The sequence below is a fragment of the Musa acuminata genome, chromosome BXJ2-11 (genome assembly GCF_036884655.1).
Source record: "Musa acuminata AAA Group cultivar baxijiao chromosome BXJ2-11, Cavendish_Baxijiao_AAA, whole genome shotgun sequence".
Classification (NCBI taxonomy): domain Eukaryota; kingdom Viridiplantae; phylum Streptophyta; class Magnoliopsida; order Zingiberales; family Musaceae; genus Musa; species Musa acuminata.
In genome coordinates this window covers 28,697,669-28,724,823 of record NC_088348.1, presented here as the reverse complement: position 1 = coordinate 28,724,823, position 27,155 = coordinate 28,697,669, and the positions used below count along the sequence as shown (strand labels likewise).

At 35.3% G+C, this 27,155-nt stretch overlaps 2 protein-coding genes across 5 annotated transcripts; both read left to right on the top strand.

The window, feature by feature from the left end:
• The first annotated feature begins 164 nt into the window (after positions 1-164).
• LOC135626661 (glyceraldehyde-3-phosphate dehydrogenase 2, cytosolic-like) lies at positions 165-4,323 on the top strand. The gene is made up of 12 exons (XM_065132123.1): positions 165-297; positions 380-406; positions 508-608; positions 1,034-1,149; positions 1,224-1,323; positions 2,166-2,312; positions 2,393-2,453; positions 2,552-2,649; positions 3,218-3,360; positions 3,592-3,675; positions 3,825-3,914; positions 4,036-4,323. Exons 1-12 carry the CDS (start codon positions 294-296, stop codon positions 4,079-4,081), a joined length of 1,017 nt encoding a protein of 338 aa, XP_064988195.1. The 5' UTR covers positions 165-293; the 3' UTR covers positions 4,082-4,323.
• Positions 4,324-5,010: 687 nt separating this feature from the next.
• Positions 5,011-26,678, top strand: LOC135626660 (uncharacterized). Of its 4 annotated transcripts, none has more exons than XR_010492399.1 (14): positions 5,011-5,133; positions 5,224-5,300; positions 5,381-5,492; positions 6,722-6,804; positions 10,366-10,431; positions 12,086-12,186; positions 13,831-13,949; positions 15,640-15,680; positions 16,187-16,275; positions 19,815-19,995; positions 20,114-20,230; positions 21,473-21,517; positions 24,148-24,251; positions 26,419-26,558. XR_010492399.1 is itself a non-coding variant. In XM_065132122.1 (14 exons), the coding sequence occupies exons 1-14, from the start codon at positions 5,016-5,018 to the stop codon at positions 26,476-26,478; spliced, it is 1,341 nt and encodes a 446-aa protein (XP_064988194.1). In that variant the 5' UTR covers positions 5,011-5,015; the 3' UTR covers positions 26,479-26,678. The 4 variants fall into 4 exon arrangements, 2 of the variants coding, with proteins under 2 accessions (XP_064988194.1, XP_064988193.1); XR_010492398.1 differs by lacking the exon at positions 26,419-26,558 and adding an exon at positions 25,681-25,820; XM_065132122.1 differs by having other exon boundaries at positions 24,120-24,251; positions 26,419-26,678.
• Positions 26,679-27,155: the final 477 nt, after the last annotated feature.

Genomic DNA, 27,155 nt, shown 5'->3' with positions numbered 1-27,155 from the left:
ATCAACTGACGAGTTTAGTTAAATGAAATCCAAGGTACACCGCAATGCATCTTTTTTGCACGAATCATAAGACAAATGATCACTCGTCATCCGGCGGTTCTCTTCTTTCCGATGGGAACGAATCCGTCATTAATTGAAGCGTTTTCCATCGGATTATTCTAGAGAAACCCTAGTTGGCGACTTCTCCTTCGCCTATATAAGAGAGACGGCTTACGGCCCCTCCCATTCCGCCTCCATTTCTCTTCTTCTGACGCCTCATTTCTCTGTTTTCTCGGATCTCATTTGCGATCGCCATGGGTGAGACTTAAGATCTCTCTCTTCTGAGTTCTATTCGCTGCTATTAGGATCTCATGTTGGGTTTTCGTTTTTCTTGTTGTAGCTGGAAAGATCAAGATCGGCATCAACGGTCGGTTTCCTCTCGACTTCTTCGATTTCGATTTCATGGTTCCGATCGGTATATGATTGGGTTGTGAGCTTTTGCTGATCCGTTCTTGAGCGTTTTGATAGGGTTCGGAAGGATCGGGAGGCTGGTCGCCAGAGTCGCACTTCAGAGTGACGATGTGGAGCTCGTTGCTGTCAACGACCCCTTCATCACCACTGATTACATGGTACTGTTCTATTTCTGTAATCTTGTATGACTTATGTACAGATCTAGTCATCTGAAGACACCGCGTGCTTGTTCTTAATTTTGATTGGTGGACTGATGACATCACTATATCTTTGTGTATATTGTTATGTGGACCTTTAGTATGTTGCCATCCGTGGTTTCAACCGTGAATTCTGCAGATCTAGTGGTTTATTACCTATCAGTTTCAATTACTTGCCAAAAAAGAATATTTCACTCGTTCCCAGTGTTCCATATGAGTTGTACAGTTCCTAGTGACTGTTTCCTGTCTTCTTCGTAATGATTGATGTCTTGTCTACTTTCATATCGTCTGGTGTCTTGGCCATTTCTGTCTTCGATAATTGCTAAATCTGTACATTTGCTCCATTTGTTCTTGTCTGAATCGTATAATTGTATGATACATTGCAGACGTACATGTTTAAGTATGACACGGTGCATGGATCATGGAAGCATCACGAGATTAAGGTTAAGGATTCTAAGACTCTTCTTTTTGGCGAGAAAGAAGTCACCGTTTTTGGTATCAGGTACCTTTTTTCTTTTTTTCTGATGTGTTTGAGATATAGTTATGTTTCGCCATTAAGCTGTTCTTTTTTTATAGGAACCCTGAGGAGATCCCATGGGGTGAGTCTGGTGCCGAGTACGTCGTGGAATCAACTGGTGTCTTTACTGACAAGGACAAGGCTGCTGCTCACCTTAAGGTAATAATAATTCTAGATGTCCTTGATTTTGCAATTGGTTTTCCCCGTTTTTATTAATTTTTTTCTGAGGATTGTATCTGATGATATTTTTTTATTTTTGACCAACATAATTATCTAATCGTTGTGAAATTAATGTTATTTATTTCATCAGACTGATTCATCAATGTCAATACAGCCTAGTTCACTCAGGTTATGGGCCGTCCGTCATATGAGTCACTAAATTTAACATATCATTGATGCAGCTGATGTCCAGAAATCAATTGGAAGTTAGTATTTCAGTGTTTTTGCTCTTATGTTGGATGTCTGGAATATGACATTTGCTAAATGTAAGACATAGTGCAATTAGTGAAGAATTACTGGCATGAAGAGTTTTAGAAGCTTAAAGGGTAGATAGAGAAAACTCTATTGCAAATAATAAAAAAAGAATTACTCTTTTACAAATAGTAAAAAAAGAATTTGTTAGTTTGACTAGTTATGTTGTCTTATATAGGGCTTAATGGCACGTCTCTTTGTAACCAATGCTAAATAGTTAGGATATTATGACTTAGCATTATTTGTGCTGATTTTCCTTTTATTATTCAGGTACCTAAGATGTACAGATTCATGAATGGCAATATGTATGTGTTGTCTGTATGTGAATAACAGTAGATAGTTGTTTCTCATCATCAGATTTGAGGCTTGTTTTTAGACATGCTATAAGTCATGATAGAAGATGTTTACATTTTCTTACGTTGGATATATATGGCAAGCAAATTACCTGCATATGTGCATATAACAACACTAGTGCTTGAAATAGTGGAGTTTGCTGAACTACCATTTTGAACTATTCTCTTTTACTACAGGGTGGAGCCAAGAAGGTCATAATCTCTGCTCCCAGCAAGGATGCCCCAATGTTTGTTATAGGAGTGAATGAAAATGAGTACACGTCTGACATAAACATTGTATCAAATGCAAGCTGCACAACCAACTGTCTTGCTCCTCTAGCCAAAGTATGTATATCTAATGAAGTGCTATCTGTTAGTTCATGATTTGGTATTAATTAATTTTATTGAATTATCTTTTATGTCAGGTCATCCATGACAGATTTGGAATAGTGGAGGGTTTGATGACTACAGTTCATTCTATCACAGGTAGTTATTATTTGAGTTGTACAAATTTGTTTCTACTTAGTGTAGCATGTAGCATCTTTTTACTGAAGTTGTTAATATGAGCTTTACTTGTTTATCAGCCACTCAAAAGACTGTTGATGGACCATCTAGCAAGGACTGGAGAGGCGGACGTGCTGCAAGCTTTAACATCATTCCTAGCAGCACTGGTGCTGCCAAGGTACTTCCAGTAGCATGATATATTTAAGTGATTGAACCTTCCCCTGATGCATCAGGCAGATCTTTTTTTATGATTTCATTTTTGTCATTTAATTACATCTGGATGTAATTAAATATATATTCATGATCATGTATAATATATAATATGCACAATAGCAACCTCACTTGATGGATTCAAGAGACTAGATCTCCTTTATGCATAATGCTGTGCTAGTTGATGATGACTAAGAAGGCATCTGCTTCTCATATACTTTCTACAATAAATCTGTTCTAATCTACTTTCATGGTAGGCATGCATGGTGTCCTGTGGATTGTGGTCCATTTCCTTTTGTTTGTATTGTCTGTTTCAATTTATTTTCTGGTCCATGTTTGTTACAACATGTGGATGGTAGTTGGCTATTTGGAGTTCTTGAATTATAATGCTTAGACTTCATTTCATGTTAGTGTTTCTATGGTGGCCTTGCTTATTTGATAATGATTTTCCAGCTGGAACTCTTGAATTATTTTCTTGTTCTGTAAACATGACTTCTCATGATAATTTGATGTCAACCAATCTGCTTATGATGCAGGCTGTTGGAAAGGTCCTTCCTTCTTTGAATGGAAAGTTAACCGGTATGTCTTTCCGTGTTCCGACTGTTGATGTGTCTGTTGTAGATCTTACTGTCAGGCTTGAAAAGGCTGCCACCTATGATGAGATCAAGGCTGCCATTAAGTAAGTATCAAGATTTGACTCACCTAATTCATTTCTTTAACAACGACGGCTAGAACCAGTGTTTTTTATGTGTTGACTAAATTTGGCACCTTAATGTTCTGTCATTGTCTTCAGAAAATAATGGCAACATAATTGTCTTAGACATTTATCTAATAAACAATCATATCTTCTTGCCCTGCTAATACTTGCCGCCATCTTCCCTTCACGATTGTTTAATTTGTTGCACCACAGGGAGGAATCCGAGGGAAAGCTTAAGGGCATTCTGGGATATGTGGAGGAGGACTTGGTCTCCACTGACTTTGTAGGAGACAGCAGGTACTGTCTGTGAATAAGATATTTAATGGGTTCTAATTAATTACTTAGTGTCAAATCCTGTTTCTTCCCAGCATGATTCATACTCACGTTTGTTGGCTCTATTTGACCATTATTTCCTAATTTATTTATTTTTTGTTTGCCTACTGCAGGTCAAGCATCTTTGATGCCAAGGCCGGAATTGCCTTGAATCCTAACTTTGCCAAGCTTGTGTCTTGGTATGATAACGAGTGGGGTTACAGGTAACTAAATATTGCTCTCTGAATACAATGTGAGACTATTACTTGTAGACATCTGGAATAGGTGTATACTTCTGCTCCACTATTACACTTTTTTATTTGAAGTTTTCCTTTTTGTTGGCAGCTCACGTGTAATTGACCTGATCCGCCACATTCACAAGACTAAGTAATTCGATTGCTTCCCCGACTTGCTGTTCTCCGGCCGTTCTTCGGACCATTGCTTTCTCTTTATTTTCATCACGAATAAATGTTTTGATGCGACATCTTTTTCATAATTGCCTCCCAGACTCTAGCCTGGGCATTACATACATGCCCAGTTTTTGTTTTAGATGTTAATTATTCAGCTGAATGTGAGGCTGAACCGTGTAATTTGCTTCCGGACTCACTGATATGGAAGTCGATTTATTTTGAATTGACAATAGTCTTGCTGGTTGCATTTATCGTTTATTGCTGGGTGGTATGGAAGTGCGATCCGAGTGAACTTATGTTTGGTCGAAACACGTAGTGTCAAATTAAATGCTGTGTGGCTGAGCATCCAACATCACTTCAACAGCCGTTTGTCCAAATCTCGACATTTCTGCGTCTTGTGTCAGTAGACTTCGATCTTAATTTCTCGTTTGGTTGTTATTCTGGTCGTCGACTGGTGCTGAGATAGAGTTACATGCTTTGCCTACGGGTCGTCATTGGCGTGAATGATACAATGGTTTTATCGCCCAATCGAATGATCAAACGCACGTGACGCGCATGTTCCCAAATTGTTCAATGAGAGCGAGAAATAATCCTACACTGAGTTACACGTGAATATGAACGGTTGGCACTTCCAACCGCGGTTACGATTTAAATATTATTAATGTATACATACCTCTCAAAATATTGCCAAAAAATCTGAGCGCCATACCAATCTTGATTCAGTTTTCAATAGATAATATTATTAATTAGAGATTTTTAGAGGTTTGAAACTTCATCAAACAAATTTTAAAGAACTACATTAACTATTAATGAATCCAGTCTTCAAACGATGGTCAATTGACAGACAACACTAAATGATCCAAAACTAAATTTAGATGGATAAATACGAAAATAACTGATTTGTGAGGGATGTAAATGCAATTTTCTAAACAAACCCACCTTCGATCCGTTCAAACGTTAAATAAACCTCCGACCCGACCACCGGTTCCGCTCGCTCTCATCATGACGTTTTCTTCGCTCCGAGCAGCCAAAGGTACTCTCTCTCTCTCTCTCTCTCTCTCTCCGCTCGCATGTCGTTCTTGATGTTAACGACCCTTTCTTTTCCTTTTCCCAATTCCTGCAGTCGTTTACAAGAGGCATTTCCGGTGGCATTTGCAGTGCTTCTTGTCCACCGACATCGTTGGCGATAAGCCCATCCTTGTGAGTGCTCCTTCGAGGTCTTTGCCCTCTCTTTCGCGTTTCTATTTGTGACCACAATTCAGAGCCGATTGATTTCGCAGGTCCGCGACTTCATACGCTCTGCATTGTACGATCCCAACCATGGCTACTTCTCCAAGATGTCGGGATCTGTCGGGCAGCTCGAGTCGAGCATCAGGTTCAATCAGCTCCAAGGTACGAAACGCAAATGAGGCTTATAGGGTTTGACTTGTATAATGAACTGGTTCAAGTGAGATGTTTGCGTTTGTTATTATAGTATTCGTCTTCGGTTAGACATTGTTGCAAACATGTGGTTAGCGTTGTTCGTCTGAATTATTCTCGTTAGCAAGAAAATGTCAATGGTTTTGTCGAGTTATCGAAATGAATATTGAAATGCTTTCCTTGATCCTTCGTTGATTATGTACCTTAACGCATGTAGCACACTGTGTTTGTGTGGTTTGTATATGATGGTGATATGTGATTGTTTTGTACTTGTTAGGATGACTGGTTTGTTATATTAAGCATTGTTGCAAGCTGTAGGCATGTTTTATGGATTTACTGTCATTTGCAAAAAGAGACTGAAGTTTTGGCCACTTTATTCTTTATGTTATTTGTCGTCATCTTTAAGATTATTATGATATCTTCCAAACGATCATAAAGAACGTTTATCTGTTTAATCTCTCTCCCTCATGCTAGCTTCTGGTGTATTCTCTAAAGGGTTGTAAACTGAAAACTTGCCTGTAGCCTTATCATGAAAAATGTGTCTGTTATCTTTCTCTACACTGCAATTAAGCTTTGTATCATCAGCCACTTCTATACCTGATTGTTGCATGATCACCATCACACTAATGGCTTGTACAATATGTATTGAATAATTGCTGTATATATGTATTCCTTTCATATTGAATAATATCTAGCTTGTTGAATTTTTAGCAGTTTACACCTTGTTTGGGGTGGTGTAAACTATAATTCTTGTGTTCAAATTTGAACATTTCAGATCATTTCTTAAGTGGAGTTTCTAAAACATAAGAGCTGTCTTTATTGTCTGCTTAGTTTCTTCTTTATAGGAATATTCTTGTGGGACTTCATAAAGTGCATGATTGAAACTTTAGCAGGAAATGCTATATTGATTTTATTTGGGCAATGCAGTGCCTTAATTCTTTTATCTTCCTCAAATTGGTGCCTTTTGCTTTTAATCTTTTTCATTTTGGGTAGAAAGTTTTCAACCAAGGTTCTATCACTTAAGACATATAGTATGTGCTTTTGACTTTGCAGTTTGCTGTTGAGTTGCAAGTCTACTGCTCTAAACTTCACCAAAAAATATTACTGAAGCAAAAAACAAATTATAGTAATGATACTTTAGTTAAGGCACCTATATGTTTTTATAATGTCTTTATTATGAACTTTCTTTTTTTTTTCCACAGGAAGGGTTGCTTACCGCCAACGTCTGAGTAACCTTTACAAACAGCATGAAATTTCTTGGTTTACTCCTGTGGAGCTTTTTAAGGTAGTTTTCTTTTTTCCACTTGTTCGTTGTCTCTTAACATGTAACTTCATTTTCTTTAGAAGTCGGATATTGTGAAATATTTGTTCCCTTGTTTTATGAACAACTTATTTATAAGTTGATTTTTGTTTTTGTATGTTATTGTGAATAATAGTTTCTCATATTTTTGGATGAGAAAAAATGAAACGAGGCACCTAAAGTTAGCTAGATAGTGGTGGTATATGACTCTCTATGGTTATTTGTGAAAGGTCTACGCAAAGATTGTAAGCATCAAGCTAATATTGTTAGTTAGCTAACTGGACAAGTTGCAGGCTTCTAATTAGCAACTACTTATGACTAATATCTACATATAGGGTATTTCAGTGCACAAGGCTTCTAATTGTGATGTCTAGGCAGAGCAAACATATGTAACCTTAACTCTCAAATTTAGTGGCTGTTTCAATGGCTCAAGTCCATGTCATTTATGTCACAAAGTGCAATCTTACTATGGTGCCAAGGGTTGTCTTTTTGAATAATATTTATAAATAATTATTGAAGAATATCCATCTATTGTCAGTTAAATATGTTGAGAGGAAAATCTTTTCCTGATCACTAGTTGGAATATTACTTAAATACTTCTTTGTACTCTGCTCCTTATGAAAACTAATCCAGTTATGCAACTACCTTTCCTTCTTTAACTTGCTCTCTTGGGTTAATTTGCAGACATTTTATCTTAAAATTCAAATATCAAAGCTCCATTTGCGTTCTCTCTTTCACTCATTATGATAAGTGATAACAACTCCCTCAAGAATAGAAGCTATCTTTTTGGAGGCTGCTTATATGAATTTAGCAGATTGAGCTAATTATGATACCCTTCGGAATATGATTTTGTTGTACATTGTTATGTTATTGCATTAAGATTTGTTCCTAATGCAATAATCATCTTTTTGCTTGGGTCATGGTAATCTCTGATTGGAGTTATGCACACAATGTAAACATAGTTAAAATCCATGTTCTTTTATTGAACTTCCAATGCATGGTAACCTCCTGTACCATAATGTTTGATTCTTTTTTGATATTCTCTATTTAAAAAGCTTGGTATATTTACAACTACGCATTTATATATGGATAATTATATACTAGTTACTTGTTTATGCATTGCACACATGGTGGATCATGAGACAAAGACAAATTTCGTATAACACCCAACCATAGTCCATGCTTAAGGTTTTCTTATGAATGTTTAAATGAGAATGAACATTCAATATCTAGATATGCCATACTGGTGGTTCAAAATCAGTTACTCTGAAATTATGACATAAGATTCCTCCTTCCAGAAAAAGTTCAGCACTATCTGCCCTACTCTTTCTCTTTATGCTTATTCTATGGTTCCATGATGAAAAAAGAAAATGCAAGCTTCAAATGTAGGATACATAGGAAACAACTAACAAAGATTAATGCATTTGGTTTGAATAATTGAAATATATTCAAACAAAATCAAAGAGAAAAAGGAAAGATAAATGTTTCAACTTGAAATTGATTGTGCTTGACCCATAATTTGATGGAGATGATCACTTTAAGTTAGTTTATGCTGTTTATGGATAGCAAAAAGGGAGAGCTAAACAAAAACAATTAGTACGTCAAATAAAGCTAAAGAAGGATTAATTTAACCTAACTCCTTCAACCTATGTTGATTCCATGAAAATATTCATCTGTTTTCGTACAAATGAAGAATAGGTCACACACACACACACACAGAGATGTATGTGTACATATATATACCCATATGTATATGCATATGTCTGTGTCTATGTATATGCATAAGTTCATTTCATTCTGAATCCACTAACTAATCTTTTCTCCTCAAATCCATTTTCTACTTGAATCAACCCTCAATCAAACAACAATTTTGTTAATTGAAAAGTAACAAAGAAATTATATCAACTGCACAGTCCCGAATCACCAATTCGATGTACAATGGGGTGAGTTAGAAAGTAATCAAAGTGTGATGGAATAATAGGTTAATTAAGCTCTCTGGAGAAAATAATTTAGCACTTTTTTCTGAAGAAATTGTAAAGCACTTCGCATATTTCACTTCTTTCACTGACATTGAAGCTGGCACAATAGCAGTGATTATTGTTCTTATGTAGGTTGCTATAATCAACCTCTACTACTCATAAGAGTTGTTACAAATTATCTACTGTTTGAAGATTTGTTGCCTCCCTTGATCATTGTCCTTCAAGTCATTTCATGGAGCACAATAGTAGACCATTACTGTTGGCCAAAGCTCATGGTGGGTGAGGCTTTTCATGAAACTAATGGTTTACTATCACTAGGCCACTGCTAAAATGGTCTGCCGCCACAAGGGCTGAGGATATCTTCGACAAAGTTAGTGGACAACTCTTTGTGAAAAGAAAATTCTTGTGAAAACAATAGGCCATACTTGCAGTAGCACTCATATTGATACCACTCAGGGATTTCTATCAGGTCTAATAGCAACATGCAGTTAAGTTGGAAAATTCATAAAGAAAGCCATTTAAATCAGAGGGCCTCCTAACAGTTAACAGTACTGAACTCAGATTTCAAAGAGCAGGAACAATGATAGAAGACGTAAGATAGGAAATAAATGAAACGTTTCACCAAGTTTTCTGTGCCTGTTCTCTGTTATGGGAGATTATCTAGCAAGATCAGGTCATGCAATGGTTTTCCACTGCTTCTCTGTGCCGAGCCTTGCTGCCCACCCTGCAATGCCTCTAAGCTCGCCACTGTGCATCTGGTTGTATTCACAGAGGTTGTTGTTATGTTAGCTATTGGTTAATGTAGGGGTCATTGGTGGATGCCAGATATGGAAATCCATAAAGGTAGAAATGGAAGAAGAAAAAGAAGAATAATTGCCGGAGGAAGAGGGCCCAATATTGGAGACAACTTTATATCTGCTTGGTAAAATCATTGGGTTTAGACATTATTCTGGTGATCCCCAAGCATTGGACTGAAAATCAAGGTTCTTTGATTTGACATCCCGATTAGAAACTGGTTGAATTTTCTTTAGCTACTTCCTTATTCTGATTACAATGAAGCTGCAAATCGTTGTTTTTATTGTGTCAACTCCTTGAGATTCCTAGGCTTTAAACATAACTCATCTGAATTTTAGTTCTCAAAATTTATCTTCCTTAAAGTTGTCTTAATGACAGATGGAGTTTGGTGTCTTGGTAGATTTAGGTGACCAGAGTTCAACCTGTGGAAACATGCTTTCTACTTGTAGGGGTAAGATTATAAACATTGATCCTTCCTAGACCCTGCATTATCAGTCTTATTGTCCAGCAGTCCTCCCTATCACAATTCAGATCTAAAAGTATGTTCATAAAATAGTTTGAAGGATTATTATAGACTGGATAAATAGCAGTCTTCATAAGCCATTACATTAATTAGCTTGGAAAGAAGTGCCTGATAAAGTGTACTTATAATATTATATTGTCAGATCTGTTATCTACCTTGAATTTTGATTGATGAATTGAATTTTTTCTGTAAACTACAATATATCTAATCTAAAAACTTCTTTTATTGATCCTGGCTATTTATATGCAGCCTTGGTATGCATATGGAATTGCTGAAGCAATTATGCGCACAGCCAACCTTTCAATTCCACTAACGGTACATGTCAATGCACCTGTTTCCATATGTTTTATTGACAGGGTTTTTCTTCTAGTTTACTTGATTTATGGACAGATCTGCTTAGTTTGTGGATGACTTTTCTTTTTAAAATGAACCTAAGTTGAGCAACATAGATTACCAGACATGCAGTTTGTTGTAGTTGATTGCCAGATAGGCAAGCCGATGTTTCATCACAGTATCTTTGATTAACATTGTTAGGACAGGGATCATATTGTTAATTATAAAAGGCCTTAGGTTGGACCAGATCATGAATTGAATTGTGGGTCATAATATGTTATTTCTGATTTTCACTAAGCTTTAAAAAATTCAGAATTATGAAAAATGGAATGATAGATTAGCTAAAAAACACATGAATAAAAAAATAAAGCATCATATTTAAAATTTAATTATTAGATTCTGATATTGTCTTGGATACAATGCATTAACTTAGTTATTATCAACAATGACAGCTGTTAACTGTTAAAATTTAGTTATTATCAAGAAAAAAACTATGTTCATTGGATCTGTCTTTCAGATCCTATACCAGAAAACGTAAGGACGATCATGTGTAGATGGTGAGTTGCTCTCATGTTAGTTAAATTAGCATGACCTGTTTATGCATTTTAATTGCTAGGACTTAGTTTTTATGCTCCATTGTACCCCTCAATATCAAAATGTTATTTGCAAAATTGTTTTGGTTGGATTGTTGAAAATTCAACATGAGTCTGATTCATCTGCCCATCTGCATGTCTAGGTATATATTTTTCTGTTTTATCTATCTTCAAATTTTTTTCATTGGATGTGGATGTAAATGTGGGTATGATTGACGCATACATGTACATATGCATGGTCAAGCAAACAGGCATGCACTTGTGCATGTGTGAAGAGAGGGTGCCCTTCCTTACTTTTTTGTGTGCTCGAGTGGGGGAATTAGAAAAAACACATTTTGAACACCTCTCATCGAAGGAACATTTCACAACTTATTATGATTGTAATGGCTATGAGGTTTTGTATCATAGTGGACCTAATAAAGAAAAATGTAGATTTATTTGAAACCTGAAAGCTTCCTATCTTTGACCTGTTTATTGTGGACTTGATCTTAGGATGTATGGGCAAATATTTTATTCTTCATTTCAAGTTACGCATCAGACCTTCAAGTATAATGCCATCAATTTATGAATACCATTTCCAACAGCCCATTGATCTTACTGTATGATGAAGAAAAATAAGTTTGCATGTTGACTCGTCAACGCTTTTAGGAAATAGATTCTGCCTCTGCATACTCTTTTTATGTGAATATCTCTATTTAAGGTACCGGCCAATACTCTAAAGGTAGATAAAATTTTCCAGTTACTGTCATGTCATTGAGCATCTCTTACATCTAGTCCTAGCTTTTATACTAACTTGCTTGATAACTTTTATAGTAACTTTTCATCTTAAACTCTTCTTTTATAGTAACTTACTTGATAACTCATTGCTGGCTAGTGTGTCATATTGCAGTGTTTCCACCAAACAATTGCTCTATTTCTTATTATTAGTGCTAGTTCTTTTAAGAAGAGTGTGAGAAAAGTTCATATACTTCATTTCTTTGATAAATTAATTATTGATTTTATTTGCTACTGACTCTTGCTGATTATGTCATCTATTGATTCAGATTTATGAAATTGGCGGTGGTTCAGGAACATGTGCAAAGTGTATTATGGATTACATGATGTTGAATGCACCAGCAAAAGTTTACAATAATATGACATACGTGTATGTGAATGGAAAATTATTACAGCTAGAATGAGCAATTACATTAGTGTGAACTCTTTATGTTGGTGAATACGTCTATATTTTGTCTTTTGGTTGGATCATTATTTGAGTTCTCTTCAATTGTTATATATTGCTTATAATGCTCATGTCATTTGATTTTTGACACAGTATGTAATTTATAATTAACATATTATGCACCACCAAGCAAAAATTGGCAGGTCTATGAAAAGTACACATCTGGCATGATTAGATGACTAAAACAAGCTCTTGACTAAAGATGTGTAGGTTGAAAATCTGTCTACGATACCTATCAAGTGCCCTTTGGCATGTTTCCTGTTTCCTTCATAACATAACCAATTTTGTAATCAAAATTGATATCCATGGTTTAAGAACCATTTGTACCATCATTATTTCATGCTGAACTCTGACCTGCATCATATATCATGCTTCGACATGGTACCCACTACTCAGTAGCACAATTAGCACAATTAGAATCAACATGGCAAAAGGTTTTGAGACGAATCCTCTTTCTTCTTTCTTTTCTTCTTTTTTCCTTCTCTTCCCCTACTTGTTCTTCTCATTCGTTTACCTCTTTCCCCCAGGATCCAAGTGTTCAAAGTTCAATAAAAAAACTACTCCATGCACCCTTTTCTTGATTCTGTTCACGTCATCTATTCTCCTCGAAGTCATGTTCTAGACCCTACTTTCTTGTCTTTAGTGAGGGTATTCAAGGCACCTACTGAACTGTTGCCTAACCTGAAGCCCAATTGGAGGGCCAATATGACACAACCAGAAAATGATTGTCATGGGAATGGCCATCGGGTTATGCACCATATGGTGTCGGTAGAGAGAAATCACATATGAAGCATGCTGGATAAAATGGATAAAGGTGGTTCAGTTTATCCTCGCAAGTGCATGCTCAGTGTGTTGTGAACTTGGGACAGTCTTCCATGTACTTTAAGTTAATTTCTGAGCTAACCCTCAATTCATCACTACCTGGAAGCATAGGTCTAATGATAATATATGAATCTCTACTTGGACATCCATATATCCTTGAATCATCCGACATTCAATTTAAGGTTTGCAAAGCTGATCAGGTCTTGGGTGAAGCTTGTAAATTTGAAATGACACAAAACTAACATGATTATTTATATTCAACTCTTTGGTCAAATGCAGCATAGGGTTTGTTGAGTTTACGGTGCAAATTTTATGATAGATCTTCCTGTTAGCATCCTTTCTTCTAGTCATATGCTTAAAATTGCCTTTGCTAGAAATTCACACTACCTGTAAGAGCTTTTCTCAATTATCACATGGATTCATTAGTCCTCCAATGGTCACCACTGTTTCTCAATAATTGACTCGACTGAGATAGGGAATAGTTTTGTTTAGGATAGCCATGTTGGTTGATGTTTATGGAACTCATATCAGGTACTGAAAGTTGAGTGATAGATTTGGATTGTCAGGTACAGGATTCTTGGTTTTTATTGTATTTATTTCTGCGACATCTAAATCAAATGCTTAAGAGGATTTCCTTTTATAACAAGGTTTTCCTACTTTGCAGTTGATGTAAAAGCTATCGTCTTGTTTTTTTTAATTCTATGCCTTGAATTTACATGTGATAAATGCTATATCTTCCTTTTGTAGCTCAGTTGAAATCAGTCAATCACTTGCCAAAAAACAGTTACAAACTGTTGGAGAGGTTCAAAGTCATTTGTCAAAATTCAGGGTTGAACGCCGTGATGCAACTGACAGAAGTGGATGGGGTAAGTTGGTGATTTTTCATGATCCTTTTTCCAGTTGGGGCAAGTTTTGTTGCCATTTGGCATCTTGGTAACCTGGTAGGTATTAGGTCTTGCCAGTATTTTCAACTCTTTAGATTACAGTTTTCCATTTATGATGACCACTGCTTATTTCAAGATTATTGTGACTAATGTGCATTTAATTTGGATTTGTCTTATAATATAATAGAAGACATGAAAAAAGAAGCATCTTGTCATTGTGCAATGTAGGTTGACATTTCTGCCATCCTGTTGTACTTTGGTATAACAGTGTTATCAGACTGATATGGTTTACTGATTATATCATAAACCATGACATTAACAGAACCTGTCCTCTCCTCCTCCTCCTCCTCCTCCTCTCTCTCTCTCTCTCTCTCTCTCTCTCTCTCTCTCTCTCTCTTTGTGCGTGTGTGGTCTCTCATCTCTCCCTGCTTCCCAACTCTCTTTCTGCCTGCAATGCTTCCCATAACCTATGGAAGAAGGGAGGAGTGTGTCTTTCACCTCTTTTAAAGAATGTGCAAGTCAGTGCAAACTTTGTTGCTGAGTCACGGACGAGAAATGTCCAGCCAACATTATTTCTTCATTATAACACAATGGCCAGTTCCACATATCGTCAATACTATGTCAGCTTAGTCTTGTGGGACACAAAGATAAACATGTGTCTTAATTTTTATTCTTTTTATTGCAGAACCCAAATAAGAAAGCCACAAATAGAACCACTAATCTTGGTTCAGTTCAGATTTATGTAATTGAAAAACTGAGGTGGTTGATTTGAAAGAAAGGTGCTTGGTTCAGTGAATTTGGCGCCAACCAACCAGATATGAAATAGATATACTCCTATTTAGGTCCATATTAGTCCAGTTAATAACATTGGGATTCTATAATTTGAAACCCTGATTTCAATGTAGAAAACCCATGTAGATCAAAATGAATGAGTTGTGGCATGTTTCTCATTCTCATGCTATTCTTGGGTGCTCATTATCTCACACTTGCATATTTTTATGTGGATGTTCTATATGTATTTCTTGTATACATTTAAATTTCAAAAAATGCTTTTATAGAAAGTTAGCATTTTCTTTGCCTCGAAAAGAATATCATTACCTGAGCTTTATAACCATATGAGTGCCCCAGCATGGTCCACACCCAACAGTGCATTTTCTGCCACTTAAATCTGTGATATCTTCATTAGGTGACGAGCACATCGCACCATATTAGATGGCCATGACTGTCTGCAGGTGTTAGGGGCTCCAAAGACACTACAGCTGTCCAAGGGCGCTCCAGCCTATCATATTGTTCACATCATATCTGGTGTATGTCTTGTTGGACCAAAAATTTGCCAAAATGCACAGTAGGTCCACTGTGGCCCATATTGTTCTTATCATGTCTCAAGCTTGATAACTATGTGGACTATGCTCCCAAAACTACTCGTGTAAACCAAGTGCAACACATACCCAACACCGAGGTGAGACTAATTGAATGTGTTATAATGTTGTTGGCACATAATGATGTGCCATGTTATGGAGTTCAATAAAATTGTATCTAGTGTCTGTCACATTTTTTTATTATGTTGGTGAGCTTTACATAATCTGGTTTGACATGTTGCAAATCTTAAGAAAACACTAAACATGTTAATTAAGTTAGAAACTTATCGTTTGCTAAAATTTTTCATATACAGGTAATGGAGACCATGAACCATGCTGGGTTATAATGCTCGAGGTACCCTATTTTACTCTATCAAGTAGAGAATCACATGAAGCTATACTACTTCTGTCTTTTAGTCTGTTGTCAATCTACTTCAGAAGTTTAGATATGGATTTGCGGTAAATTTGATTTATTTTATATTCTACATTTCATAAGAAATGTAATTTAATTTGTTTCATGTAGTTGTTTTAAGAATTTAATTCACAGAATTATTCGAGGGCATTGAAAACTTGATGTTGCTAATCCATATGCAAGTATTTTCTCTAACCTGTAGTTTCTGTGTTTAGTGGCATTAGTCAAATGATATTACTTATTGTTAGAAACTTGGGAAAAAGTTGGGAACAAGTTTAATTTAGATAACTGGTTTCCGTGTATTTAGTATATATAATTCATTAGGCAATATATGCGTAATGATATTGACATAAAACAAGTTTTCAACCTATTTTATTGACATGCTGTAGCCATCTGTCCTAGAAGAACTAGATGCTATCTACCACATAATCATTGCCTTCTACTGACAGGTACTTGACAATCTTCCACATGATCTTGTTTATTCCCCAAATCAAGTTTCTCCATGGATGGAGGTTTGGCTGGAGAAAGTGAAAGACAGGTTTGTAATGTGGTTTCTATTGAAACACAAAGTTACTACCAGATATCTGGGGAGTTAAATTTTGTGTTAAATGAATATGTAGTTGCAATATTTTCACTGTAAGTTTTTTTAACGAGGAAATGCTTCTATAGTTCTTGAAGATTTTTCATGATACTATATGTTGTGCTGGAAAAAGTTTATGATTGTTTGTTTATTGTTTGAAACTTTGAATAGTTCTGAGCTTCTAACAAAATGGTAATGACACTAAAAAAATATTTTCTTTTCTTTGTAAGGTCAAGTGACATTGGTTATCTAGTTAATTAATTTTTTGAGGGTGAGCCTGGGAGTCATAGTAAGTTACTCCTTTGTAACCCGAGTGACTTGGGTTTGAGTCATGAAAACAGTTTTGACGTATATAGCCTATAGCCTATAGCCTATGAGGAATGGAGGAAGGAAAAAGAAGAAGTTCAAACTTCAAACTGAGAATTTAATATTTCATTGTATTATGCTTTTTCCCCCAATTGTGGCTAGTTATTTGGTTTGACAGATGATGATGTGGCAAATGTTGGATCTGTCACCTGTTTCAAGGAAAATGCAGGGCTTGGGTGACCAACTAAATTATAAAGTTTACATTTTGATATCAACAAAAATGACATCAACCCCATCAACATTACCAACAGATTATGGACTAATGGTTACATAAAATTAATGGTACAAAGATTTAACAAACTATTGTGGTAGAAGGTCAACATTTATTAAAAGATGTCCAATGTTCTAGAGGCAAACTAATTCATTCTAAAGGCCATTTATGGAATACTAATTCATTATCTTGCATCATTTAGATCTCACAATCAAGAATGAAGCCCAAAGGTAAACTAATAAAAGATGTGCAATGTTCTAGAGGCATGCCTCTTAGGCTTTAGGCATTTTGAAATGCTAAACAAGTTTGTGCATAAGGCATACATTAGTAAGCCTAAAAAATCAAGGTGCAGCTCAAAAATAGATCCTCATACCTTATTGCACCTAGGTCACTCTTTTAATCTCCACAATATCAATGCTTTGTGCTAATCGGCATGTACCACAATGTCACTATATTAACATAGGGAAGTGTCTTCAAAATTTTCATATTTTTCATCTTTATTGTTTTCTCAGATGTTGCATACTTCCAAGTTCCAACATGCCTAAGCTCCTGATGCCTGTGATGCAGGAACAATTTAGTTAGTTTATTAATAAAATAAATCTGACTAGTTTAGGAATATTTTGTATTATGTAATAAGTTGTCACATGGCAACATCTACTCAACAAGGAGAAAAAGGAAATAGATACAAAAAAATGAAAGAAATCAATTTTTTCTTGATTGAAATTGAAAATCTTGACTGATAATTCATCCTTATAAAGATGAAAGTTTATCAATCAAAAATATCATCAAAAGAGGAAGATCATTTTTTGAATCAAGTCAGAATTATTACTTATTCAAAGGGAATATAATATATGTTTGATTGATATAATTGTAGTTTTATTCTTCTTTTTGTATTTTCCTTTTTATTCTTATCCTTGGGCCTATAAAAGGAGGCTTAGTCGTAGACCATTATCATGGAGATTAATCAGAAATGGATAAATTAACTGAGTTCTTTTCCCACATGAGGAAATAGTAGATGATTTTCTAATAAGAATTTCATTTCCATTTTGCTTATGGAGTCCGGTCACAAGAAATGGGTAAGCCCAAATGGTTGGGCTTAGTCATTGGGAAGGAAAAAAATAGGCAGTGGCAAAGACCTGGCATCGAAGAAAGTTGTTGTTCTAAAGCAAAGTGGTCCTAACTCCTAAGGGCAAAGAGAACTTGGGCCTAATCACTAGGGTTTACCTTTTTGGGTACCGGACCTGTTTCGACAATATGCCAGAATGGTATGTACTGATCTATATCGGTGTATCAACACATGGTACATCGGTGTGTACCGGTGTATTGACGAGGAGAAAAAAAGGGTGAAGACGAAGGGGCAGTGGAGGAAAAGAGGAGGAAGAAAAGAGAAAGGAAGAAGAAAGAAGGAAGAAGAAGAAGAAAGAAGAGGAAGAGGAAGAGGAGAAGAAGTGCATTGGCAGCATCGAAGCGGAAGCGGCAGTAGCAAAATCACAGCAGCGAAGAGGCAACGCCATTGCAATATTGCAGCAGCAAAGAGACAATTGCGAGGGCCACAGCATCGTATGTGAGAAGAGGGCTGTGAGCCTTAATTGCCTTTTTTTTTTAACATTGAAATGGATTGGGGCTCATTGCTTTTTAATTGTTTTACTATTTTAATCAGACCACCTGAAACAAGGGTGGTCCGTGTATCTATCCATGCTCGGACTAATATGTACCACTCGTACTGTACCATTTTGGGCGGTACAACCCTCGTAGCTTACCGTAACCGAGGGCATATGTCTGAGATTCTTTCTAGAGATGGGTGTGATCAAAGCCTTTCGTGCAAAATAAGAGTGCCTTTTGCTATAATACAGGATTGGGATAGATTCAAATCTTGGAAGTTCGCTCCTTGAGCCAAAGCTAGTCTGATAGTTATCTTTTTTCTTATAATTCTTAAATTATTAATTATTACCTTTATTTTTTCTCTTTCTATTCCTATATTCAAAAGAAAATCATGTTGCTCCTCATCCTATGTCTACATTTAATAACTACATTGTCAACCATGCTTTATACATATTGGAATGGTAGAGGTGATGGATGGTTAGGAGCAATGTATGAGAATATCTTAATTGGTGAAGAATTAGGTGTAATTTTGATGGATGATGGAATTGTCTATATGTATATATTCAATGGAGACTTGTAGATGCCTTAATGAAGGGGAAGGACCATGTGGCTGACCCCAAATAGAGATCCTGTGTTTTTAAAATTGAATGGTTATAGTGGACCTTACATAAGCAATAGTGAGAAGCACTGAATTTAAATATTAAGATTTATAAGTACAATACTATTTGGATACAAGGAGTAGCTATGACTAGAATGGCAAACGAGACACTATTTGTACAATTTAACTTTACTGAAAGCAAGTTCTTTTTTATCCGGAAATAATCTATCAGGTCATTTCTTTCCATTATATTGGCACCTTTATTTAATCTTGAAGTAATATAGATCTTATTACCAACATAATCCTTCGAGTTCAGTTACTACAATGCTCTGCTTTCTCCTAGTACAAATAATTTTTGCAATTTTGTGTGCCATATCTGCTTTTTAAGTATTTTTCTGTTGGCATATTTTGTTAAACATGTATTTTTTTCTTCTTCAGAGATGGTTAAAAGTTAAAACAATAAAAAATTCTTTATGGCTGACATGTTTTAGTTCTGGTACTTTCTTCTATTCCAAAGCCATGAAGAATTACAAATCTTAAATACCTCTTGTATTTTCCAGCAAGCATTAATTTATGATAGTTCGTATAATACTTTCTTTTTCTAGATTACACTGGCTAAGCTCAACTTGTAATGACACATTGACTAAGGAGTAGACTATTGTATAGCAATATGGTGTCTTTAGTTATTTAACATTTATTGGTTGTTCATTTCCAAGAAAGTTCACAAGTCTCAGAAGTCTATAAGCCAATACAAGATTCGTTAATTGCCGAATGCGTTAAGATTATTGGCTTGGATGAAGACCATGCTGCTGGCAGAAACAGGTTAATTTCTGCGGCTAGTTATATTTTGTCTAGAGCTTTTCCAAAACCTCGAAGATCTTGGATACCAACTGGTTGCTTGGTAAGTCTAAATTTTGTAACAAGTTATATGCTTCATTACATATCATTTTGTGTTTTATCTTTTCCCATTAGAATCAAATACATTCTTTATGATAATAGCATGAGTCTTTAACATGCAGCAACTACTGGAGGTTTTACATTCAGCACTGCCAAAGATGTCCCTTATTGCCTCTGATTTCAGCTATCTTCCAGAAGTTAGCATTCCTGGTGATAGGGCTCCTTTAGTTTCCACCAAGGTGATCTCTTCTCAAAGTGATCAACTATCAGATCCTTCGACACTTTTAATTTACTATCTCTATAGGACACTAGATCATCATTAGATATTCACGTTGATGATTGTTGTCATTGTTACCATTATTGTTATTGCTACTGCTATCAACAGAACTCAGCCTCTTTTTAGTAAAAGCCTGAACTTATAACTTATTATTGTCATTGTCATTGGTATCACTATCAGCAAAATTCATCCTAATGCCCTTCTCATTTCTCCCAAAGAAAAGTTTTGTTTGAAATCCTCCTATTGTTAGCTCTGCAGAGATGAATCTACAATAAAATCATATGGTTGAGAAGTTCCGAGGCATAAAATCTTTCAGGATGTTGGTATTTTCTATTCAACAAAAAGATTGAAAAATGCATTATTTATAGACCTAAAGTGAATGACTAGATGGAGAAAAAGTATCTGAACTGTCATGACCACGGACTGTCCCATAAATTAAAATGAACAATTATATGATAGTTACAAGAACAATGTACTTTATGAATTATAATGCTATAGCTGAAGAAAATATCTAGTGTGTAGCATAAAAGGGAATTTGAGGTCAAAAGTATGACTTTAAATTCAAGAAAAATTTATAAACATATTGTAATATATGAGATGAATAAATTAAGATTAGAGATGCCATGATAGTTAAAGCAAAGAATAAGTTATTAAGAAACAAAGTAATATGTTTTACTATCCATCAGAAATAGCTTCAACTGAAAATAATGACAAAAAAATGTGGTTGACCTCAAAGTAGAGTTACCTGATGTCGTTGTAGGCACAAAAATAAATACCATGTTTAACAAGAATGTGGTCTGTACAATAGCAGTATGACTACTTCCCATATACCGAACTTAAAATACATTTATTTAGGTTTATAGCATCGATTATCATATCATATTGACAGTGACCTATTGACCTGACTGGGTTCCATTACTAGTTTTGTACATAATTTTAAACCTTGGTTATAGGCGGTCAAATTTATTTTTGTTTCTGAACATATTCTCTCTTTTGCATATGGCAATAACTAGCAGCTTTTTACAGCAAGGATGTTACCTTAGAAAGTCTATGGGGAGTATGAATCTTGTACATATTTATGTTTTCTTATGCGTACCTAATTTTCCTTCTCAGTTACATCAGTTATATAATTTTTTATAATAAACGTAAAGCATTTAATAAATTGGTGAAAAGATTTTATAGTTAGCCAAATTTACTTTTGCAGAAAGATGGGAGAACCACAGATCATGGAAATTATCTTGATGCAAAGGTATAGATGTTTCTCACTCTTGACCACTTTTTTTTTCCTGGACATGCACAAATTCTAGAATACGTAAATTCTAAAATTTCATCTGGTTGAAATTTTATAGATGTTTACTCTTGATGCAAAGGTATAGATGTTTACTCATCAGATCTGACAATACCTGCAGGTTGTTTCTGTAATTCAAACCTTCAAAAGGTATAGGATTCCAGCATTACTGTTGGGAACTTATCATAACCTACTTAATTTTATATTCGGAGACCCATTTTTCATATTTTCCAACTTCCAACATTACACAACTTACAGCGTGAACTGACCTACGTAGATTAGCATATTCTAGATAGTGAGGGATTAAATGATGAGCTATGCTCTGGCAATGCATAAACCTCTTTTTTCTCATGGAATAAATTAATTTCATGACTTTTAAAAACTCTGCTGCTTTTGACATCTGATGGTGGATATTGCTTAGAGTAGCAACTAATGGCACTCTTTCTTGCTGACTCTCCGTCAATCATCAAGGTTAACTTAGTGTTGTACGATAAGCCAAATGATCATCTTTTGTCTCATTGATCTAAATGAAATCTCCAACATATCGTTGATAATCTAAACAGTTGCATAACTTACTTATTGGAACTTTTTTTTAGATGTAGGCTCTTGACATGGTATATGGGTTCTGAGCATTGAAGATGAGTTAGTGTTGTCCATAGCTTTAGGCACTGTAAGACACCAATGCCCCTTATTTGTCCAAGGCACTAGGCACTCGATCGAGTAAAGCAATACACACAACAAAAATTACGAAAATCTTTTTAAGGGTAATACTCGTCATTAGAACAAGAACTTTAATCAAAATATGAGTTTTATGTCATTACATATGCAAGATGATTACCACCAAAACAACAAATTACATGAGTCTAGTCATCTATACAGCATTCTTTTAATAAAATGGTATTGAAGTTCTTACCTAAAACAAAATAAAAGATATTCAAACTTCTACGAATCCAAGTTGATAATTGAGATGCGCCATATTGTCATCAACATTGATGTTCTCATCTCCTCCAGTTGATTTATATTCGTCTTCTTCTATTTTTGTCATAATCATCTTCCCCCTCTTTGACATTTACTATTCCTATATTTGATACTTTTGAACTAATCTTTAGTTTTGCCTGTTGCCTAGTGCATGTCCTTGTTTCTCCAACCATATATGCCCTGCCACATCACCCAATGCCAAATTGTAATCATTAAACACCAAATCATCTTCTGCATTAGACACATTAGCACACATTTACGATCCAATCAGTCATTTGAATTATCAATATCATTCACTGAAATAAGTTCAATGCTATTTTGCAAATCATGGTGACCATTGAGTGCTTGATTGTATTTCATGTAGATCAAATTATGCACCTTTGATGTTCCAGCAGGTTTCTTTTTTTGTACATATTTTTTGCATGAACCTAAAATCTAATTAGTAAATATGGGACAAAAGAACAAAAATAAAGTCATGCGTGGGTGATGGGGGAAAGCTTATTGGAATGCAAGCTTAGACGAGAGCCAGGCAAGAGTTTGATCAGTCAACACCTCAAGATGAGACTTAAAGATGGTGTTTGATTTCCTTTCAAGTTTCTTGATCATGTGATTATATTTTATTTGTTTCTTGATGATCAAATGAAATTGAAAACATCCAAACTCTAATAACATTGTCAGGGTGAAGTTCTTGTGGTTTCTTCTATTGAACAATTCACTTCATTTATTTGAACCCTGTTTTTTGTGTCAATTCAGAAAGAGCAGAAGTCATGATATAAGCTAAAATGATTCATATCATTTTTTACTTTCTTTGCCTTCTGGAATTTTGTAATTGTAAAACATCAAATTTGGTTTCTATATGAAGTAAATGTGAAGGTTGTTTTTCTTGTAAGGTTGACAAACTTTTGGGTCCAAGTTATGTTCGGCTCAGCTGCCACTCTAGCATACTGTAAATGCAAGTCTTCTTAATCAAATCCTGCTTCAACATGGGTTCCTACATCATGGCTTGTCTGAATCTGAAACTGATTTTTCACAAACACTCAGAACCTGACCCTGCTTGACCAAATTATAAAGAAGATAATTTACATAGCTGATCAGTCTCTCTCTCTCTCTCCTCTCTCTCTCTCTCTCTCTCTCCTCTCTCCTCTCTTTTCCCTATTCAACCTGGACTCAACTATTTTCATCCATCTCTTCTCCAAATATGATGTAACTGGGACATGAACTAGTACGTTTTTTGATGTTAAACCAGATATGTGGACTAGGTTTGTCTGAATGCCCAAACCCAGGCCCAGCTTGTTCTTGGACATGGACAAATAAGTTTTGTTTCATGTCCTGGTTTTGGACAAAGAGACCTGTACCTGGACCTTTCATTTTATAGGTTGGATAGTTCAGTCAGATGAGTATTGCATCCCAATTTTTTACAGTGGAGTTGCAACACTGATCACTAAGCCATTCCATATAACCTTCTTTTGTGTTCAGAGAGTGAGCATAATGCAATTCATGTTTTTGTGTTCTTTCAGATATTTTTATAATTTTAAAGCAATAAATTCCATTTCCGCATGACCTAATGTGAAAGATATCTTGTCAGGGTGATGCTGATATATTCTTTCCAACAGACTTCTGGCTCTTAGAGAGAATCGATCATTACTGCTCTGGCTGGTCAAATGAACTGAAAACTTCCAATTCATTGAAGTCAGTGAAAAAGAGGAGAACAATCATAGTAAGTTGTGCCTATTCTGTTTTTGGTTGAGTGACTTCTGATACTGCTAGTGGTTTTCAATGTCTGTTGTTTGGCTAACTTTAGTTGCACTAGACATACGCTTGTTTTAAATATGGTGGATCATTTTCATGTCCATACAAATCACGATCGACTGCCAGATGATGGTATTATTTTAAGTGACAATATAATCCTTCTTCTAAGATACTTGTACCCAAATTAGTTTTAGGGATGACAATTTTTCATCCGTGTACAGAGATTTGAATGGTGGGAAAAGACTCGTGTGGTCTACCCATATTTAGGACATCATGGCTTGTCGTCTTTTTCTGTTGTTGATGGCAAATATTCCTCCATCTAACCTGGTGTGACCTGAAAATTCAGGTTTACTTATAGGCTCTTTTGTTTGAGATCCGGGTTTAGACAATTGTCTAGTTCTAGTCTTCTAGATACAGCATTGGTTTGAATTTGGGAATTTGGATAAACCAGGTTTGAAATGGTATGCAAAGTGCAAATGTCAAATTGATCAAACGAAGAAGGGTCCAAGTATGGTTCAGGTCACATGTTAAACTATGTTATCATTTCCATGCTTTCAAATACCAGTGTGTAAGGACCATACCAATGTACCGGTTTATTGGACATTTAGCATTTTAGTGTTTTCTTAATTTGTGTTTTAAGGGCATATTGTCCTGACCAACATGTCCTGGTACAATAAAGATTTGGTAAGAGTAGCATCAAGGTAATTAATAAAATATAGCAGATAATTTCTTAGTATCATGACTACCAAGAACATCATTAAGAAGAAATATTTTTATATGCTTTCTCTAGACATTCAATTGCTAGAAGAGGGAATAATTTCAACTTGTTATAACTGGACTCTTCCTTTAGCATGTTGGTCTCTGTGGAATAGGCATTGGGAGCTTCGATATGCATCAGACACTGATATTGCCTTAAGTTATTCTGACAAGTAATGCTAGTCATCATAATGATGCTAGAATTTATCTTGTTATTTAGAGCTTAGCAAGTTCATAAAAACCTATCCTGAAAGAAGTTCATTAACAATTTTGAATTCTCACCAACGGCAAGAAATGTTTATTATATTCAATTCTCACCATACATCTTGATATGACTTACAGTACTAGAAAATTACCTCTCATGCGTGTTACATATTTTCTCTTTTTCTTTCCAGTTAAAGCACCAGTATATGCATCTGAATCTGGTTTTGTCTCTGTCCATGCTAGTAGTTTTAACCTATAATGACAACATGCTCTTTAATTGTCATTGTAATGATTTGACTACTCATTGTTATTTATCGCTTAAAAAAAAAAACTTTGGAACAACTTCAGTATCGTGCATTAAGAAACACTAGTTACCATTTTCACTTCAGATCAATAAAATAACTGAACACTTAATCAATTATGCACATTTCGTGTAGCTTGACACAGCTGCTTTCATGGATGAGTTTGGTTTGCCATCAAAGACAAGGACGAGGGATGGATACAATCCACTTCTTGACGACTTCAAGAATACTAAATTTTACCTAAGTGTGCCAACACATAATATCACATGACCTCTACCGAGTATTTGATACCGTCAGAAACCACAAGCTCACATCTGATGGTAAAATGCCATCAGAGCCAACAGCAGAATTTTGCCTTTGCTCAGACAGAAGTTGAAAAGAATGGTCTCTAGTTGGCTGCAGTTTCCTGCACTTGTGATAAATCTAAATTTATGAGTTCCCTACAAGATTTTTTTCCCCCAGCAATCTGTAAAGTTTGCTACAGGAAACCAATCAGTAATGTTGAATTCTTTATATTCCATATCATTTTTAATACTTCTTTTTGTTTCATTTAGCAAGCTTCAATTGACTTTCTTACATCTAATTTCATTTAGCAATCTGCCATATCATGTGTTGCTCACAAAACCAACTGCCCATATAAATATTTATCGTTTGCAAACTCGGAGTATTAATGGTCTCACATCAAGTTTAAGTTATAAGTGGTTCATGTGCTTTGATTATTTTTCCTGTTATTCAATTAGTTAAATGGCAGATTTGTAGAGCGTCGCATGCGGTTTGCTTCATAAGAGAAAGTTCGTAGAGCAGACTGTCACTACCTGTAACAGCAAAGCCTTTTTACTAGCGGTTCTAAGTGGATCGTAAGTTCGGTTTCAGGCATCTACAGGGGAAAAGAAGCTCCAAGAAGAGCGGCATATTAATGGCGACGGGTGGTAGAGAACGACAACCTATGGAAGCGGGAGGATGTCTTTGGTCAACTGAATCGAAGCAGTCGAGTTGACGACGGCGGCAATCTTTGCAACAGAACAATTAGGTCAGATTCTATCTATTTAATATGACTTGTTGAAGTTGTGATTTGGATCTACGTAAAGAAATGCTAACAAGTCAATGAATTTGGATCAAATTTAGGTGTTCAACTTGAGTTCAATATGATATGTAAGTATAAATCACAGTGGTTAAAATGCATTTCGAGTTAATCACTTCTAATTATACGTCACAAATAATTCGATAAATGTATATTATAAAGATATAATATAACTGTGTTATGCTATCATAATGAGCTTTTAGCTTAGGAGAAACAGTTAGAATAATATAGCATGTAATTTTATCTTTTTATTTTTAATTACGATACAAACTCTGAATTATCAATCATACTCTTATTTCCTATAACCACTCAATCACCGTTACTTCATACAACTTTAGCTATTATGTCAACGTTGTTTCAACTATCTCCAAAAAAAGATAAAAAACGAGGAAGCAGTAAAGAAAAAGGATACGAAAAGAATTGAAAAAGTTTGTTAGAATTAAATGATAAATCGAGAATATTTACATCTAAATGAGATTACAAATAGTAAAGAAAATCACTAATAAAATTAAAGTTTAGTATTTACAAT

Excerpts from the sequence above, each read along its gene's own strand:
- LOC135626661 (XM_065132123.1), top strand. Across the intron at positions 1,150-1,223 it reads GTCACCGTTTTTGGTATCAG|GAACCCTGAGGAGATCCCAT; the intron begins GTACCTTTTTTC and ends CTTTTTTTATAG. Across the intron at positions 2,454-2,551 it reads TACAGTTCATTCTATCACAG|CCACTCAAAAGACTGTTGAT; the intron begins GTAGTTATTATT and ends CTTGTTTATCAG.
- LOC135626660 (XM_065132121.1), top strand. The coding sequence starts at position 5,016 with ATGCAATTTTCTAAACAAACCCACCTTCGATCCGTTCAAACGTTAAAT. Across the intron at positions 12,187-13,830 it reads TACAATAATATGACATACGT|CTCAGTTGAAATCAGTCAAT; the intron begins GTATGTGAATGG and ends TTCCTTTTGTAG. Across the intron at positions 13,950-15,639 it reads AACTGACAGAAGTGGATGGG|GTAATGGAGACCATGAACCA; the intron begins GTAAGTTGGTGA and ends TTTCATATACAG.